Genomic DNA, 14,401 nt, shown 5'->3' on the forward strand with positions numbered 1-14,401 from the left:
ACCTTCGCATTGCAGTAACGGAAATTCTTGTCCCTGTTGCCATAAAATGATCTGCAATATGGTGAGGCACAGTAGTGTTTCTCCTCCTTCGAATGAGCCAAATAACACCTCCCGCAGATTTCGTAACTTGCTATTGATCTGAAACATGTCTTCTAGACACAGAATCCTTGGGTTGAAATTGGTCCCATAGTCGTTTGCCACACTACGAGGCACGTCTAGCAGCATCAGCTTGTGACAACTCTTTTTCATCCAGTCGACCGATTGACACTTTAACAAATAGATCAAACGACTTCTCCTAGACATTTTCTAGACTCTCCTAGATATTGTCAACGCAACTGTCGATAACAACTTAAGGTCAACAATCATACACAAAACTTATACTCTCCCAATCCTATATAAGTATTAAATTTTTTTAAAGTATAAGTAGTAGCTATTGTTTCTGCGTAAATTCTTTTAAAGTTCGTTATTTACATGCATATACACTGAATTTTTATGTTTCTATTGTTTTTTTTTAATAGCGAACTTAGGAAAACATATTGTACTTTGATTTTTGAAGGCGAGTGTATATTATCGTAAATCTTGAAAATGAACTTGTTTATGCGTTGTTATTAATGTGTTGTTTTGAAAAATAATTAAAAATAGAAAAAATACCATAAAAATTACTCTAAATGAAAAGATTTTTTTTTATGTCATGATGATTTTAAAATTATTTTCGGGCTGTAATATTTTGGAAAGTTTTTTTTCCGAAAAAGAGGTAAACTCTTGATTAATTTTTAATTACATTTTTTTAAATTTATTCTGAGGTGCACACTTTATCTATCCAATATATATATATTATCTATCCAATTATAGATATGTGCAAAATCTGATAGCTACATTAACGTCAAAAAGTCTAGCTTGAAAAGTGAGAACACACTGACACAGGCACTTACACACAGAGATTCATTTTTTATAAATAGATATAATCTGGCTAAAAAATTAAAAAGAGAATTATTCTCCGAAGATAAGTATAAATGGAAGAAAACGTTATTATTTTTGTTATTATCTATATAATTTTCATTTCAACAAATATAATCAAAAATGTAAGGCAAATATCTCCCTATTTTGCCATATATAAAGGTAAAAATTATTTTATTTCCTGCTCTTCAGTATCAAACAGGCAAAATAAGCAAGTGACTAAAGACCCTGCAAATTCCAGGAGGAAAATTCTTCAGATTTGTTTGATTTATTTTCCAGGTAATATAATTTCTGTTTTCATTTAATTGTCATTTACTTTCTGTATTCGACTGTATTCAAATTAAAATCTTGTGTCATCAAATTTCAGAACATTCCTATAATCTCTTTTCATGCTCTCAAATTCACTTACAAATTAGTGTAGGGCACATTTTTTGTAGTTGATTGATTAATTCATCAATCACCAGCTTTGGAAAATTGTCCATTAAAAAAATTCAAATTTTGATTAAAAGTTTTTAATACTTCTACCATTTCATTTAAATTTATTTTTAAATTGAAATTTGTATGCACAATATATTGACACCGATTCTCTTGAAGGTGATCCATAATTAAATCTTTTTTCTGTTTGTCATACTATTTTTTATCTTTGTTACAAACGGACATTTTCCAAAAATGTGTTTTTCGAAACGAAGGAGGTTTAAAATGTGGAAATTCATCAGAATCTCGAGTTTGAGTTTTTTACAATTACTATACTTTCTCTATACTATGTATACGAGAAACTGCTTATACACAGAATAAATAAAAATATCTAAAAAGATAGGGGGTCATGAAAGATGGAACGAAAAAAGATGAGGGGAGCAAAAATCTGCATTGCCTAAGCACTCCTACAGGTTTTAATCCAGTCCTGCTTTTTCCCATAATGATCTTCTATTCTTTCTAGAAAAGTCTGAATGAGAAAACTAAAAATGGAGAAGAAATAAAGAAACGAATAAAAGAAGAAACATTCTCCAGGTTACAACTCCTGCCCTTTTACCCTCCTATGTAAATCAGCAGATAGTTTAGAAGTTCAGTGGCTTCTGAGAGCTGGGTTTATAGTCGCCGTCTAACCGCCCTGAGATGTGGAACTGGCTTCTGCCCAAAATAAAGCGTTGGCTGGGGAGGAGAAAATACATTAGCGTATGTTTCCAATCTTTTTGCTCAGAACAATATCGTGATGGTTTCTTTATTTAGTGGAATGGGTATCAAGTCGAGGTCCAAAAAAAGAGAGCTTCCCACATTAGCAACTAGTTATCATAGTTGGAAAATTGCATCATACCCGATACTAAGTATAGCATTCTTTTTTTCAATTTAGTGGCTGAAGTATAGTACATGCTGTATTTAATTTGCTTTTTGTAAATATCGGGTGATTCAAAAGTCCGTTAGCATTTGAAAATTTAATAATTTACGGAATAATATAGGTAGAGAAGTAAAACTTTACACACATGCTTGAAATGATATGGAGTTTTATTGAAACAAAAAGAAGTGCAAAAACTGGCCAACATGCAAAAGTGCAAACATGGCACTTCCTATGATAACAAAAACAATTATTAGTAGAACAATTGATTTTTAGCAAAGACTATGTTCTTTATAACAAACACTAAAGAGAATGTGGCGAACAGCACTGTACAGAGGTGAGAAATTGTCATCAGATGTTGTCTTTTAGCATTCTTAATGAGGTTTGATGATCGCGACTTGCAACTTCAGGTAACTCCACAACCAATAATCACACGGACTAAGATCTGGAGACGTGGGAGCTCAAACATGATCTTTCACACATGTTGCGTATGGAGTGTAGCAGCATCTTAAATAAAAGTCATACCTTTCAGAAAGTGTTTATCAGCCAGGCTAGGGACGATGCGATTCTGTAACATATAGGCTTACCTCGCGCTCACAGTTTGAAAAGCAGAACCAAACATTTCCTCGAAGAAAAAGGGTCCGATCACGATAGATGCGGTAAATCCACATGACATCATGACTTTCTCATCATGCAGTAGGATTACCACGACAGTTTTAGGATTTTAGGTAGTCTAAATTCGGCAGTTGCCAGAGTTGAGAGACCCTAGGAATGTGAAATGGGCTTCGTCGATCCATAGCATATTAGGCAAATTTTTCCTATTTTTGCTCTTTTTTTAAATTTGTTTTTGGTTTCAATAAAACCTACTGTCATTTCAAGCATGTGTGTCAATTTTTCCCTCTCTTCCTACATTGTTGAATTTTCAAGTGTTAACGGACTTCTGAATCCTTCGGTATTTATTATGATATTTTACTTCCATATTTACTTGGTGGGAAGTATGCTTCCCACCAAATTTATCTATCTTTGTATGAAATTATGTAGGTTGGCATAAGTTCTGACACATTTTTTTAGAAAGACAGAAACTTAGATGCATCAGTTCTTTATCTTACACAAAATGACGTGTCTTGGTTGCTACTTAATTATTAATTAACCAATTTAATTAATGAATCAAATTAAATTTATCTAATAAGCTAAATGAATCCCTTTTCTTATTCTTATTTCAAGCCTAAAAATATTTTAACATAATATGACTAGAAAAAAAAATGACCCTTTAAAGGGTTAATTTTGCTGGCAACTTTTCTTCTTTAAAAAAATCTTAAGTCAAAAATCTTATCTTAATCTTAAATTCAGAATTCTTAACATTCTGACGAATTCTTGATGTTGCGTTGTGTAATAAATTTTAAAATAAATATTATTTGAAATTGTCAAAATAAAATTATAACTAAATGATTTTTAGAGCTGTAATTTCATTTGATATGTTAAGCAAACTTTGATATGATAATATTTGATATGCTAAGCTACTTCTACGCAACTCATGAATAAGTAGTTAACACCAGAAATAAGTAGAATATAAAAATCGAAATAACTCTTGGGCTCATCTATGTAAATTATTTGTATTTCGTTTACGAATACTTTGCAGAGTCGAGTTAACATTCATGTTCAAAACATGATTTTGATTACCAACCGCAATTGATATTTCTTTAAATATAGGATTTTCTTCCAAAATCCACATAAAATCTTAAAAAAACAATTTAATTCAGAAGACATAAAATTATCCATGAATTACATTTCTGTAAGGCATGTTTTTAATGAAAAAATTTAAGGAAAAATGTGCTAAAATATCAGCAAGTCTATTTTTAATAAACGAAAATAATTAAGAGTAAACCTACTTTTAATAAGCTTACACTCTGACATACAGAAATAAATAGGTCTACTTTTTGAAAAATATTAACAACAATATTTACATTCACTAGTAACATACTAAAATTGCCTGACATGTATAAAAAATGTTTCAAAGTGGCCTAATTTCTCATTCTATTTTTTTAAGTTTCAGATTTCGACAAATAATGCTATTTTTCAATAAGAACGACTTTTTCCCATGCAATTAAATACAAAAATAATATACCACTGAAAGAAATTCTCTGCGAATTCAAAAGATTTGGCCAAGTACCAGGAACATTAAAGGACAGAGTTCTGCACTTCATTTCGTAATTTGTCTCGTCTTTGAAAGCATACCTGTGTCTATCAATAGTAGAGACAGCTCAACAGGAATTCCAATTAGAACTGAGTTTCCATTCAACAAAAATGTAGCCAACTCAGTGTTATGGTTCGATTTTTTTTTTGTTTGTTTGTTCAGCTAATATAAGTATTTTTTAAAATTCAAAATCGTTTGCTTGATAAAGAACCGGTGAATAAAAAGTAGAAGATATAAAAATTTAAAATATAAGTTACCTAAATTAATATTTGTTAAACATATAAACATAAATAAGTTCATCTCTGTTTTTTTTTCACACGGATACTCCTGAAGAAATACATAATACAAACCATGTTATTCGATAATTGTAGTCTGCAACCCGAACAGAGCAAGAATTGTTACAATTAAAACAATAGAAATTCTTCCGCCAGAAATCCTTGTTACTTTTTCTGAGATAACCAACTACCTGCTGTTTCAAAACAATATTTTTTCTCTCTTTTGACAAAGAAGTCTTACAAAACATCACTAATTGATAGTCGATTTTTGGATTATAACATCCGATTGTACCATTTCAAATAAATATTTGAGTTTAAATCTACATGATTTATCAAAAATACTTCTTTGTTTTATATAAATCAGGACTAAATACATCCATGCTTGTTTAAATTACACTGAACTCCATGCATTGATGTCTGCTGAAATTGCACTGAACGCCATACACTGATGTTTGCTGAAATTACACTGAACGCCATACACTGCTGAAATTGCACTGAATACCATACACTGATGTTTGCTGAAATTACATTGAACTCCATACACTAATGTTTGCTGAAATTGCACTGAACTCCATACACTGATGTTTGCTGAAATTGCACTGAACTCCATACACTGATGTTTGCTGAAATTACACTGAACGCCATACACTGATGTTTGCTGAAATTACATTGAACTGCATAAACTGATGCTTGTTAAACCTCTTAAAATCGTAACTAGAATGCTAATTGAACAGCTTGTAAACACAGAGGAAAAATTTTAAAAAATGGTCGAAAAGACATTCCAATATTTGTAATAGATCTGATTCTATTAAATCATTTATCACTGTAAAAAAAAATCCAAAATGATTCTTTTCTTAGCAAAATATCTCAATGACTGTACCACAGATTAAACACTTGGACTTTGGCGGAACTCAAGTGACAACAAAAATTCTACTTATGCTACTTCACATACATAAGACTTGGGGGGGGGAGTAGGACAAGTCATGCACGTGTCTTAGTGGAGCCGAATTCCTCTAACTCGAGTGGCTCTTAACCTGTAAAAGTTACGCATCTTCCCTGCAGGATCTATAGTGAACTCTAAAATTGTTACTTCAGTGCTATACCCTGAGCATTCCAGATGTTGAAAAGTATTCAGCTTACCTATGCTATATATTTAAAATATAATAAATAATTTTATTCTAAGATGGTATCTCCATTTCTTTTATTATTTTTAAAGGATCACGTAGTTTCAGTTTTTTTTTAAATATGCAATGAAATTTAAACAAAGGTGACGTAAGACTGGTCATTAAAAGAAGAAAAAAAAAGTCCATTTTTTAAAAACTTGACTTAAATTTTTGCTTCTGAAATAAGAAACAGAAGATTATAAATCGCGTAATGACAGAAATGTTTAATATTGAATTTGTGTGATCTTTCATAAAGAACAGAAGTTTTTTTTACGCCGGCGTCCTGGCCTAGGGGTAACGCGTCTTCCCCGTGATCTAGGCGTTCCGGGTTCGAGTCCTGGTTCGGTTTTTTTTTCCTTGTGTTCCCTCTGTGGGGTGCGTGAATGAGCCCCCTGTAAAAAGGGGTCGTGCAAGCAAGTGTGTGTGTGCTATCTTCATTTGAGCAAGAAGTCAGACTTCTGTCCTCGGGTGCTCAGGGGTCTTTACCCTCAGAAGCTACTGCGCAAAAATTTGGCTTAAATAGTCACACGACAAAAAAAAAAAAAGTTTTTTTCCATATATAAAAAAGAAAGGTAACGTGATTCTAACAGCGATTTTTCATTTTTTAATTACATTTAATTTGTGCAGTGGCATTTTGCAGCTCTAGATAGTGACACTAGGAAACGCCTTTTTTAATAAGCTTATCAATTTAGTTTCACATTTCACCAAATTTTTATCTTTAACACCATGTTTATAAGCTTTTTTTCAGTAAATTTTTATTTCTTTCTTTATGAAATATTCGTAAATAAAAAATTTGAAATGAAATATTTGTTACAAAATTAAACCCTTGGCTTAAAATCACTGCCTTCTAAAGTCAGCGGGCTTGTCTATGACAAATGCCATTAGAAACAACAAAATATTTTCACTGTCAAAAATTTCGACCTCGAAATTGCGATGAAATTCCACTTCTCAACAGTTTCGGATCTCTAACCAGGCATTTTTTAAAGCCAGTTGATTGAGAGGGGGCTACAAGTAGGCCAATTAAAAAATATTCTTTTCTAGTATCAAATAAATCAGTTTAAATAAAAATTCTTCGAATAGTAAATTATTAGAATAATATTAAGATTTTATCAAGAATAACTAGGTCAGGTTCCTATTTGTCTTATTATATTCACTTGATTATTAGAATATTTATAAAATCGAACATTTGCTTCAATTTTGGTCTGTGTCTGCTGTGGTCTCTATCATAACAGAAATTTAAAAATGTATCTATAAAATTAATAAAAAAAAAGGATATTAACTTAAAATAAATTATAGATATATTTAAAAATGTGCCGCAATGCCAACCTAGATTGACCATCTTATTAAAAGAGAGGCCTCCTGACGTTATTGCTTAGGACCGCAACATATCTGAATTGGCGGCGGCGTCTCAGATCCACCAGAGTTCAAAAAAACATTTTTTGAAATTATGTCTGTGGGTGATAGTACAAAAATGTTTTGAGCTAGATAGATGAAATTTGGCATGTTATCTTTACACCAAATTTGTAAACTTCAACCAAATTTTGAATGAAAGTAGTTCAAATGAATTTTGTCTGTTAGAATGCCAGAAATCGCGATAGCTACAAATTGTTAAAAAAAATGCTACATGAATAAAATTTGGAACACTGCTTTGGCATCTAGTGCGCTAACTCGTATCTAATTCTGGACCAAGTCCGAAAACGGATCACTGTCTGTCAGTCTGTAATGTATGTACGTAAAGTAAATGCGATAGCTGAAAACGTAATCAACTTAGACAAATGAAATTTGACATGTTATCTTGTTACCAAACAGCTTGTAGACCCTGCAACAGTATTTTTTTTTATTCGGTCAAAAAGGCGTCCAGATTTTATACTCTGTTTTCTTTATATTACGAAGCACAAAAGGCCCATACACATTACTAGCAAGATAAAAAGCTGAGCACTCACATTATTCAATACCTTGCCCAAGGTCCAAAATTTTTTATAGGAGGAGGTCCATCAAGATTTCTATTAAGGAGTATGTGAGAAAGTTTAAGAGAGACCACCCCTCTGATCTTTAATAACATGAACGAAATTGCAACATAAAGTACAAAATTATGTAAAAAGGACTTACTTGAAGCATCCTTTGACTTCTAGGAATGGGTCCGTGTCACTTGCATCGCATTCACATTCTTTTCCATATCTCTGGGCATTGCAGTTGCAAATGCCACATTCAAAAGTGCCATTACCTCCGCTGCATTTAGGGCTGAAAGCTTCCTGTGGGTAGGCAAAATCTTTTTTATAAATTTGCAATGCCATTTTTTTTTATTAAAACTTAAAGAATTTCTATATAGCAAAAAGAAAATACAAATTTTTACAAATCATGTATTTGGAATAAAATTTTACTTTGATTTCACAATTGTTGGTAGTAATGGAAAATAGAAAACGAAATTAATACCCCATCCTTCTTTTTTCCCTAGAAATAAGAAATAGTCAATACTCTCAAGATAGTTGAAAAGCGCTATTGGCATAAGTATTGCAATGAGTGACGTGGAGAATATAGTAGATGCCATGATTATTCCTGCGATCAGTATTATTTTATCAGTCCTTTAACATATTAAAAGAATATTAAAAAAGTTCTTAAAAAATCACACTGTATATTAAAAAAAAGAATCGTATTAGGTGATTGTAAATATATTTACTTATATTGATAGAAGAGCTTAAGAGATTTTTATTTTAAAGTGAAAGGAATACGAAGTAAGTACCACTGGCCTGGCGAAGACAGAAAGTGACGAAATTGACCATAAATTTATTTTTCGTCTTCTATTAATTTAGTAATTTAACAAATACTGTGTCTTTCCATTCCCAGTCTCCAATTATTGAAAAAAGGAAGATTGAAAGATAATTCAAAAATAAATTAATAAACTGTAATCATCGCAATATTTTTACATTTTTTTAACCATCTTATAATTTTATTTTTAGAAGAGGAAAAGATGATATAAAACTGAAAACAGAGTTTTTAATAAATTTTGTAATCAATACTTCTTATTTCAGTGCAACTTTATTTAAAATAAAAAAATAAATAATGATTTATTCATTGATCATATGTATCTACTTATAATAAAGGTGTTTGTCAGTATACGACAGGCCATATGTTGTGAGATTGAAGTACCGAATTCGGCACAAATATACTTTGGAAAGTGGGAATGTGCACCTAGGAGAGATTATTTTTTTCTTTTTAAAAAATTTTAATTAATCTGTAAAACCAAATTTTAGCGTTTTCTCACTATAACTTCCGAAAATATTACAGCAAACAAATTATTTTTCCATCATCTTACAGTTCAAAAAATTATCTTTTTAATTATATCAATTTTTTAACATATAAATTGTTCCTATTTTTCATCAATTTTTTTTTAAAAAATTTTTAATATTTCTCATACTTTTTCTCGCATAAATAAAAACAGAATTTAGCCTGCATGACCCCATTATGCATACATAGGGAAAAAATAACTTTTCTCAATGTATTTTCCAATAACCAAATATTATTGCTATGTACTATATTGACGAAATAATGTAAGAATTTTTTTAATTTTAAAAAGGTAATTGTGAAAATTACACATAAATAAAAAAAAGAGTATAGTTAAATTGGGAAAATTATAATAAAATTACCCCATTTTCAGGCTTCTCGCAATCGCATTCGCACATCATTTCTAGATGGATCGTGAGCTGATCGTGCAGACCGACGGGAAAGATGTGGAAAGTTCGTCTTCTTTCGCTTGCTTCTTGGGGACAGAAGGCATATTCAAGATTTACCTCAAAAGTTACCTAAGTGGTTAAAAAAATAATCCATTCAACATATTATGCATAAAAAATATTTAACTTCTGATAATCAACACATTGCGTACTGGTCACGAGATTTCTCGTTTTCAGCAGGCCGAGCGTTGGGGCTGGATCACGAGATTTCTCGTTTTCAGCAGGCCGAGCGTCGAGGCCGGATCACGAGATATCTCGTTTTCATGTTTTTTCCCCCGGCTGAATCGATGCATAACCAATCACCATAATATTTAACACATTAACGACCGCAAAGAAATCTGTAAGACATACGCCTGGGACAGCACGTTTGTAAACAAACTCGTACGCTCTAAAATCATCATAACTTTGTTATTTATGAAGCAATAACAGATGGAACGCGAAATACGAGAAAATTCGTGAGCGGTCCTTAATGTCTTAAAACAAGATACTGCTGCAAATCGTGCCGAACACCTTTGCACAAGGTAATATGCTTAACCAAATATCACACTCTAAAGTCTGTGAAATAAATAATAGTTACAAAAAAAAATACAAAATCATTTATAATAAATACATATACAAAATATATAGTAATATTTAAGAATACTTTATATAAATATGTAAAATGTATTATGTAAATACCAAATGCAAATTAAAAATGTGCATATATGCATCCTATTGCTTGTCAAGCATAATTTTAGAGCGTTCAAAAATGTGCTGGCCCTGGGACGCGTAGTGCGCTGTACGCATTGTGTTAATATAACGTATATTATAAAATTTTCTAAAGCAGAAATGGATAAGATAGAAAAAATGTATTGAGACAGATATTTTATTGAGAAAAAATTGAGATATACCAAAAAAAGTGAAATAAATATCAATTATTTTACTTCCATATACTTCTAAGAATATGGCAATTAACTATTACATAAACAGTATGCATAAATATATTTAATCAATGATTTTTTTAAATTCTGATTTATTGTTCTTATCTCTGTTCTTTGTTACCTGTAACTGTTCTGGGTCATGCAAATGAATTGTGAATTCAGTATTTACCATTTATTTTAATTTTTAGTATAAGCAGAATTTCTCGAATTGTTCGTTTAAATATCAGCAATTGGTTACTTCACGACCCTCGTAATGCCCTTCTGGTTACTTGCTTAAACTAGTGTTGTTTTTTCATAACACATTTTTTGTTAATTACTTAAGTTTTTTCTTGACCTGCAACAAATTGTATCGAATGGTTTTAATATAATTTCAAAATTATTCTTTTTAAAATGATTTTTTTTTATGTTCTCGTTATCTATGATTGGGTATATTGGAAAAAATTTCAGAATTGAAACTACACATGCGAGATTTTCCATACAATTGATCTCATTTGTATACCTCTGAGTACTTTTGCTAAATAAAACGTTTTCTATCCTAACAGATGTTTCAATCAAAAAATTTAAATTAATCTATCTAATATCGTGCACAACCAGAATTCACACACACACACACACAAAAAAAAATTAATAGCTTTCTTATACATAAAGTGTCAATTATACATATTAGGAAATTTTTAAGATCTATCAGAAAGGATTATATAGTGCTAATCAGATAAAGGTATGAACACTTTTTGAAGTCTCTTGTCTTTTCGCCATCAACTGGTTCGGCAGCGTTATTGGTCGTATAGAATTTCAACTAAATCTTCCATGCTTAACTTGATATTTATGGTACCTACATAAAAATATTTAACATAAAATTTTTATTTTCAATTTAAAAACATTTTTAAAACGTGTGGTAAATCTTAGAATGAAAGAATGGTAGTACCATTGTTCTTTTTTACTGTTAACCCGATTTCCAAGCATACGCAATTTCTTGGCATTGAAATTTGAAGAAATTGTTACTGGTGCAGATAACTCCCTCATATAAAAACGGTTCAAATTGACGAGGTGTTTTCCAAACTTTCCACCAGGTTTTAAAAAAGGGATTCGACCGACTTAAAGCTAACGTCTAAAACAAAATGGATATCAGAAAATTTGAGAGGAAAGGTTCAGTGAATTAACTGAAATTTAACAGTCTTTGTAGGTGTTAGCCATAATCTTTAAAATAGGTTTTAATATTTCAGTCGTTCTAATTTGAAATAAAAAATGAAAATGAAGGAATATGTCAAATACTTCAGTAAGTGCACATGAAGCTTGGGGAAGGCGGGGGGGGGGGAGGGTTAACAATTTTTTATCATTTCGAAATTATATTTTTAATGCAGGGTGGAAATGTTATATAAAAGATAACAGATACTATTTTTAGAATCTTAGAATAATGAGAAGTCATGAAACGCTCAAACAATTTCTCGTTTTTTTCCCCAACATTTGTAAACTAATTTTCTTAAAAATCTTCTTGATCCCAAATATCAATGATAAATAATTATTTTTAATTATTACTGATTTTTACAATTACAATGAATTTTTGGTACTTATTTTTCTCTATCAGGAATGGAAAATAGGGTAAAATTTAATAAACTGAGGGATACCGGAATGTTATAAATAAGTAATGCATATCGCATCATCAATCTAAAATAATCATCATTGTTGAAAATATTCTACAATCCCAAATATTAATATCCTAAATGTTATAGAATTTTAATTGAGTACTTACATTTTGTCCTACTTTTAGGCCTCTGCATACATTAGTTTGCTCTTTTTTGTCTCTGAAATTAAAAATTCACTTCTTAGATGCTTTTGAAATCCATAATATTTTAAAATCAAATAACAACGTTCTACACATTGAACTATATCGGGATATAGATTTCTCTGTATTTGATGCGAAATATATCATTGCGTGCACAGGAATGATTTAAAATTTAGCAGGGGGGGGGGTCTTCACCTGTATGATATGGAATTTGCAAAGTTGCTTTTTTTTCTTTCTTTCTTTAATCATTGCCGTGTACATTTAAGGATCACTTATCAAAAGGAAATCCATAATATTTATTCTTACTTTTTTAAATACTTTGATTATATTGAAACTTGAATACAAAAGGAATTTGAATAAGTTTAATAGTTTATTAATATATCAGGTTTACAAGTATCAATTGTTAACAAAAAATTCCACCTCTAAATATTGATGAATCTTCATATTCTTCCTGGATCCAATGATCACAATTTTGAAATTATGCCAACGTTAAAAATTACAGGCATAAAATTTGAAATAGATCTTCTTTCCCTTTTGTCAAGTTTTGGAAGAATCCTGCGCCTGTCCATGTGAGAACAATCATTCATAAACGCTAATAGCTAGACGGGTGAAATTTGTCATCATTAGAATTGTAGATTTGCATCAAAATTGGATCCAATCCGTCAAAAGGTTGGTCTTGTCTTTTATCGGTTTGTATATCTGCTAAAACGTGAGAGCAATAAATGGAAAATGCAACGTCTTAAACGAGTGAAATTTAATATTTGTTTCTTATAGTCAATATTTTAAATCAATATCGAGATTTGGACCCATCGATGGAAATTTTATTTCCAAATTTATATTCATTTTTCTTTATTATGTTATGAAGCATAAAACGCGCCATATCGTGTTAGTACAGGAAAAAGCTGAGGGGAGAATACTCCAGCTGAGTAACTATGTGGAGATGCACATTTGGGATTCTTAGTTAATAAGATTACCTTTCTTCTATCTAATAAGCGTTTATGATCGCTTTCATGCCCATTAATGAGTCATTTTTAATACGAATCGGACAAAGCATCATCGTGGCTATAAAAATGACAATATCTCATATATTGTTAAATACGTGAAACAATTCTCCTCTGTTGTACTCGTATATCCAGGAAGTAAAAGACGACAGTTAATTTTTAATTTAGTTTGGTTTACTCAATTATTTACAAAGATTTGTGAGTCTTTTACTAAGTACATCTAATTAACCTCAGTTTCAATACATTTAACCAACTTTAATGATATTTTGTTAATGTGGGAAACCATACAGCTGGTTCGTGGGAGTTGTAATGAGCTATGTACCAGTTTTTATTTCATTCGAGCATTTGTCATTAGCTTTATTCAATAAAAATAATTCTAATAATCTAAAATTATAAAAGCAATTATGATAATTTTGTATATTTTCAATTGTTTTAAGTGCATTTAAACAAATTTAAACAATTCTCTGCTATAAATTTAGTTTTTGAAATCGTAATGGATAAGCTTAGAATATTACTAAAAACATTGAAAAAAATTTCAAATATTTTATCCAAAGATTCATACGATGGTTAGAAATTAAAAGATATTTGAAAATCAAGCATAACATATTTACAAACATCCAATAATTTCTGCAGAATCAGTGATGAATTTACATTTGAACTGAAAATTGATTGTACGAACTGTGCAATCATGAGTCTTCGAATAAAATGCTAAATAATCTATCATATACCTAATTTTTAACTTACGCATATGACTATTTTCTAACATATTACAATTATACTGAAGGCTAAAATATCAAATAAAAATACAGGAAAAGGTAAGAATAAAATAACATTTGAAACAGAAATAATTTTAGAAGATAATTTTAAAAATTCTAAATATTTATCATTATTATTTTATTATTCTTAAATATCTTTTATAATCAAAAACAATTTGGAATTGTTGAAGAAATATCTCACCCAAGGCAACTGGAATAATATGATAACCGAATATTCGTCTCGTCTACGTCATCTGTCATCTCAACAGCGGATGTTATTTTCTGAAAACGATTT

The 14,401-nt window shown here is 30.4% G+C and overlaps 2 protein-coding genes across 4 annotated transcripts in view; one reads left to right on the forward strand and one right to left on the reverse strand.

Moving 5' to 3' along the window:
- LOC129981343 (uncharacterized) overlaps positions 1–4,404 on the forward strand; it is a 46,876-nt gene extending 42,472 nt beyond the window's left edge. The window contains exons 4-5 of one of the 2 annotated variants that reach the window (XM_056092160.1): positions 1,150–1,236; positions 4,341–4,404. In XM_056092160.1, coding sequence (XP_055948135.1) covers positions 1,150–1,236; positions 4,341–4,354 — 101 coding nt within the window. In that variant the 3' untranslated portion in view covers positions 4,355–4,404. Of the gene's footprint in view, positions 1–1,149; positions 1,237–1,894; positions 1,965–4,340 lie in introns of those variants that run through there. The other variant, XM_056092169.1, reaches the window with a different exon arrangement.
- The window catches only part of LOC129981330 (integrin beta-PS-like), a 96,668-nt gene that overhangs the window by 47,928 nt on the left and 34,339 nt on the right, over positions 1–14,401 (reverse strand). For both annotated transcript variants that reach the window (XM_056092132.1, XM_056092124.1), the window contains 4 exons: positions 14,309–14,388; positions 12,318–12,369; positions 9,564–9,719; positions 8,029–8,171 (listed from right to left, as the gene is read on the reverse strand). In XM_056092132.1, coding sequence (XP_055948107.1) covers positions 8,029–8,171; positions 9,564–9,719; positions 12,318–12,369; positions 14,309–14,388 — 431 coding nt within the window. The remainder of the gene's footprint in view (positions 1–8,028; positions 8,172–9,563; positions 9,720–12,317; positions 12,370–14,308; positions 14,389–14,401) is intronic.

The sequence above is a fragment of the Argiope bruennichi genome, chromosome 1 (assembly GCF_947563725.1).
Source record: "Argiope bruennichi chromosome 1, qqArgBrue1.1, whole genome shotgun sequence".
Lineage (NCBI taxonomy): Eukaryota > Metazoa > Arthropoda > Arachnida > Araneae > Araneidae > Argiope > Argiope bruennichi.